We start from the raw sequence: 5,141 nt of genomic DNA, 5'->3' as shown, positions 1-5,141 counted from the left end.
CTTTGCTTTGTGAATTTGGAGTTTAAGTCTGAATCACATTGGAACAAAATGTAGCTGAGACTCAGGAGCTCAGAGCTAGTGAGACAAAGGACGTTCACACTGAATTAATCGCATTCTTGTATTCTCTCAGTTCAGTCTGGGACACAAATAAGCTGATTCTCAGGAGATGAGAATGTTTAGTTTTAATTTTACCAGCAGATGACTCAGGCTCCACAGTTGAATGGTTGGTCCTTAGGGCTCCTAAATGTCAGCACAAATGGTGGAATTCTGGGGCTACCTCCCCTTCATGCCACCTCGGACACTTCTCCTGTGTGACTCACTGTCCATTTATTATTTCATTACATTATACTATATATATGTACATATATATGAACACCTACAATGCACACACGCAAGCCCATATGCACACAACATATTCAAATATATACTTCAACTAGTGTTGCCAATGTTTTATAAAAACAGTATTTACATTATTTTTGAAGTGAATCTAGCAGAGAAGACCAGTAACAAACATGAAAAACATACCAGATGATCAAGCATATGGATGAATATGGGTAGGGTAAAAATATATGCAGATAAATGTACATAGGTATTTGCATGTAGTGTATGTAATCATTCATACATATAAATTTATAAAATTATAGCTATTTATCTATCTATATGTGTATACCTGCATGTATATTTGCATTTCAAGTGTTAAAAATTGGCATGCAATTTGGAAATAAAGAAGAAATATTTTTTTTACTTGTGGCTAACACAAAATTTATCATTAAAGAAGAAGAGGTGAACTTAATAAAGTTGGAGGAAGAAATTTGTACTAAGTTAACGTGAAGAAAACTCAATATATCCACATAAAGAGCTATGTTATAAATAGTTTGGTATTACATTTTAAAGTAGTCATAGTAATGCATACCTGTAGTCCCAGCTACTCAGGTGGCTGAGGCGGGAGTATGCTTTGAGCCCAGGCTTTTGAATCCAGCAAGGGCAACATACATTCATTAACAACCCTTAAATGTAAACAACGTTGATAAAAAGAATGGATATTAATAAGACATTACTTTCTATAATAAATGTATAAATTCAATCTATCCAAATGAAAATGGGAGTACAACTACTTATTTTTAAATAATAAATGTAAATATTCTTTAATGAGCAACACGAGATAATGTCATATAGAGAATGCAGAGTACAAATGGATTGTAAACAAGACCTGCTGTGGATAATATTCTAACTTGACCCATGAAGCAGGGGCATGAGCTATCCTCAATCTTGGAAGGGCCCTGAGTATAGAGGTCACCCGGTGAGCATAGGAGGGCGGCTTCTCTGTGAAGGAGCATGTCTGACGTGGACTCCACCCTCAGCACAGTGAGATCCCACCGAGGTTGGAGCAGACACTTGCCCTGTCCTGAGAGGGCTCCGGGACCCCCTCATGTGTGGGTGAGGGACTCTATTTTCAGGGTCTCTTGGAAATAAGGAAGAAGGGCTGCCAAGAGAATGTCCATCTGTCTTCACTCCACCTCGCCTAGACTCTTTCTCCTCCTTCAGCCCCAGTATCTCCCATGAATCCACATCAGAGCTGGACACCAAATACTGCTGACCTGGCCCATTCTCCTCCGTCTACTCATCACACTTCTTCCAAGGTAAGATAGGGGACTCTGTCTACTCCTTCAGACTAATCATATGATCCGCACGTACCACCGATGTCTCCTCCCAGCCCTCTATGCTCTCTGCTCTGCACTGAAACCAGGGGTTGGAGGTCCCCAAATATGTCCACCCTCTCGTGGTCTGGACCCTCCCCTACAGACCCACCCGCTTAAATTGCCTCATCATCTACTGTTCCAGAGCTCTCCAAGGGTCAGGAACCTGAGCTGACCCTTTGAGTTCAGAGAACACAGGGCAGGGGGACTCACCTGAGACCACCAGCTCCAGGAGGTTACTGGGGTGTGACAACAGGTAGGTGGAGGTACTGAGTGAGCTGTAGCACCTGTATGTGCCCCCATGGGCTGAGGTCACAGGACTCATGGTGAACTCGCCCTGGTACTGCTGAGCTTGGATCTTTAAACTTTGACACCGGGGGGGACTGGCTGACCCCTCCTTGGACAGAAAGAAAGTGTCCAGTGGGTACCGTGACTGACACAGCAGGGTCACATTCTCTCCTGAGGTCACCGTGGGGCCCGGCTCCACCAAGAGGAAGGGTCTGTCAGAGAGCCATCCTAGAGAGAAGAGGAGGTTGAGGGGCTGCCCCACGTGGTTCTGAGCCAAGATCTCCCAAGACCCTCTCTCTGGGGAACCTCAATCTCTCGGTCTCCTGCTGTCTCTGAGTCTCTCCCCTCCCTCAGCCCCTCTCTCTGTCTCCCCCTCCCTGGAATTCCTCACCCTTCACCCCAACCATCACCACGTGGGGCTCCCCAAGCAGGACTTTTGCAGAGTCTGGAGCCCTGACTCAAGTCGTTGGTCTCCTCACCTGAGATCAGGATGTCCAGGGGGTCGCTGGGGGCCGACCACTGGGAGGAGAGGTTGTGTCCACCATAGCATCTGTACTGACCCCCATGGGAGTCACTCACAGGGCCCAGGGGGAAGTCAGCCTGAGAGATCCCAGCCTGGGTCTGCCTGCCAGCGTGCTGGGTGAGGTTTTGTTGCCCCTCCGTGGACAGGGCAAACTTGTCGTAGGCGACATCAGAGCGACACTGGAGGGTCAGGCTCTCACCAAGGGCCATGACAGGGCCCTGCTGGGCCAGGAGGGAGGGCTTCCTAGACACTCCTGGAGGGAAAGAGGAACTGGGGTGGCAGGGCAGGTTCTGCCCACATGCTCCCTTCTCTGTCCTGGCCCTACAGGTCTCACTGTCACTCACACTCTGTGTCTCTGACCCCAAGCTTCTGCTTGTCACCTGGATTGTCTAAGAATATTTCTGACACATACCACCCCCGCCATCTCCTGGCCTCTGTCTGCCTGATCTGACCTCATCTCACAGTAGCCAGGATGTAGCAGCCACTAGACCCTGGGCCTTCCTGAGTCGGCCCCTTCCAGGTGAGGGTGACCCAGGGCTCCTCCTTCCCTCTAGAGCCTCCCATGGGTCTCCTTCACTCCTCAGTTCGTCCATCAACACAGCATTGTAGGGCCTCACCATGGTCAGCTGTCAATCAAACTCCTAACAACCCGTCTGGTCCCTAAAATGGTGTAAGAGAAAGTCGTCACTTCCTCACCTGGGATCAGGATGTCCAGAGGATCACTTGGTTCCGACCACACCTGGGGATCATTCCTAAAATAGCCATAACATCTGAACGTCCACCTGTGGCCGGGGTTCACGGGACCCACAGAGAACCGGGCATCGAAATGCCCATCATGTTGTTGCTGTGAGTCCAGGGACCAGGAGTGCTTGTGTTCACCTTCCTGAACCAGAATGAACTTTTCAAATCCCCTCCAAGAGCCACACTGGAGGGTCGCCTTCCCTCCTGATGTCACGACAGGGCTGGGTAGGGCTAGGAGGGTGGGTTTTCCGAGGACTCCTAGGGGAGAAGAAGTCACTGTGTTAAACGGGGATCACACCTTCCATATAATCCCCCCAGGGCTGAACTGTGGGGTGGGAGACACCCCTGAGAGGAGAATCTGGGGTGGGACCCCTGAGTGTCCTCTCACCTGTCACCACCAGCTCCAGAGGGTCACTGTAGTGTGATGCATGAATGCCACTGTAATAGTAACAGCAATATTTTCCTGTGTGATGCCTTGTCATGGAAGGGATGTAGAACTTACTCTTGTTCCCAGGTTTCTGTGTCATCTGCATGTACTGGAACTCAGAGCTTCTCTCTTTCTTCAGATAGTACTCCTGGGCCTCCGGGGTCCCCTGACACCACATGGTCACGGGGCTCCCCAGGGTGATCACATGGCCTGGCTCAGCCCAGAGGGTAGGTTTGGGAGGGGCCCCTGGAAGAAAGTCAGAGCCTGGGATCCACAACATCTTTGGCCCTCAGATCCCTGCTCTCAGCCCAGGACTCTACAGATATCCCCACTGGGCAACCCAGAATTGCTGTTCTCCATCCCCAGCTGCTCATGGGGTTATCCCTGGTCCCAGTGAGGAGAAGGGACCTGGGAAGCTGGAAACAGACTCACCTGACTGTGCTCGGGTCATGGGTCCCAGACTTAGCCCTGGAAAAGAGTTCCCTTGAGATTTGTCCTCTACTCTGAGCAAGTCCTCTTCTCCCTGGTGGCCTCCTGAGCCCCTGTGGTCTCCTCATGGACCAGGGCCTGGCAGTGGGGTGGGATCCCTCCCAGACCAGGGTCTCCCCTCCCCCTCTTCAAATCTCACTGAGGCAGAGCAGGGCTGGGAGTGTCAGGATCATGGTGTCTCCTCCCACTGGTCCCGGCTGTGCTGATGGAGGAGACCGCTGTGCCTGAAAAACAGACAGACACACAGGGTGTGGCCACGCAGAGGCTGGGTCCTCCTTGTCATGGGATTGTCACATCCTTAGGCCCACAGGAAGGGGAACTGGCCTTTCTAGAAGATTGACTTTTGTTTCCCCAGGGCAGGGGCTGGGACTGACTCCAGGCTCTCTGCAGACATTTAACCCAGAAATGGGGTCTCTTCTGACCCCTGGGCACTGTCTCTCTGATCTATCCTCATGTCACCAAGGGCCAGGATATAGCAGCAAATAGACCCAGTGCCTTCCTGTGTCAGTCCCTTCCAAGTGAGGGCGACCGAGGGCTCTTCCTTCCCTCTAGAGCCTCCCATGGGATCCCCTTCACCCTCAGCCCGTTCACTACCACATCCTTGTGGAGGTCCTCACCATGGCCAATTAACTACACAGCCCTGGTGATGCTTCAGAGAAGACGCAGGTTCACACTGCCCAGCAGTGACTCAGTTCAGAAGAGAGTTGCTCATCACCTGAGGGTGCAGGTCACTCTGAGCTGCACGTGGCAAAGTGTACAAGGAGACATGCAGAAAATACAAAGAAAAAAACATACTTTTTAGTCCCTAGAGTGTCTTTTCTTTCACCAAAATACTGCCTTTCTAGTACTTTCCCCTTTTTGTCTTTTTTATCCAGCAGTGCCCATCCCCACCCCCCTGAGAACAACGCCTCTGAGTCATTCCTGCTTCCTCAGTCCCCTGGTGTCCTTGTCCATCCAGGCTGCACTTCAATCCATA

General features: G+C 50.5%; 1 protein-coding gene across 1 annotated transcript in view; it reads right to left on the bottom strand.

The window, feature by feature from the left end:
* LOC103253470 (leukocyte immunoglobulin-like receptor subfamily A member 6) overlaps positions 1–4,127 on the bottom strand; it is a gene marked incomplete at its 3' end in the record, with an annotated part of 6,724 nt that extends 2,597 nt beyond the window's left edge. Inside the window, exons 1-5 of the mRNA XM_008051768.2 lie at positions 4,109–4,127; positions 3,638–3,922; positions 3,205–3,507; positions 2,465–2,761; positions 1,911–2,213 (exon numbers count right to left, since the gene is read on the bottom strand). Of these exons, the coding sequence (XP_008049959.2) occupies positions 1,911–2,213; positions 2,465–2,761; positions 3,205–3,507; positions 3,638–3,922; positions 4,109–4,127 (1,207 nt within the window). The remainder of the gene's footprint in view (positions 1–1,910; positions 2,214–2,464; positions 2,762–3,204; positions 3,508–3,637; positions 3,923–4,108) is intronic.
* Between the last annotated feature and the right edge of the window lie 1,014 nt (positions 4,128–5,141).

This window comes from Carlito syrichta, unplaced genomic scaffold (assembly GCF_000164805.1).
Source record: "Carlito syrichta isolate Samal-C Ts95f unplaced genomic scaffold, Tarsius_syrichta-2.0.1 Scaffold232640, whole genome shotgun sequence".
NCBI lineage: Eukaryota > Metazoa > Chordata > Mammalia > Primates > Tarsiidae > Carlito > Carlito syrichta.
The sequence above is the reverse complement of the archived record's forward strand: the minus strand, read 5'-3'. Positions and strand labels throughout refer to the sequence as shown.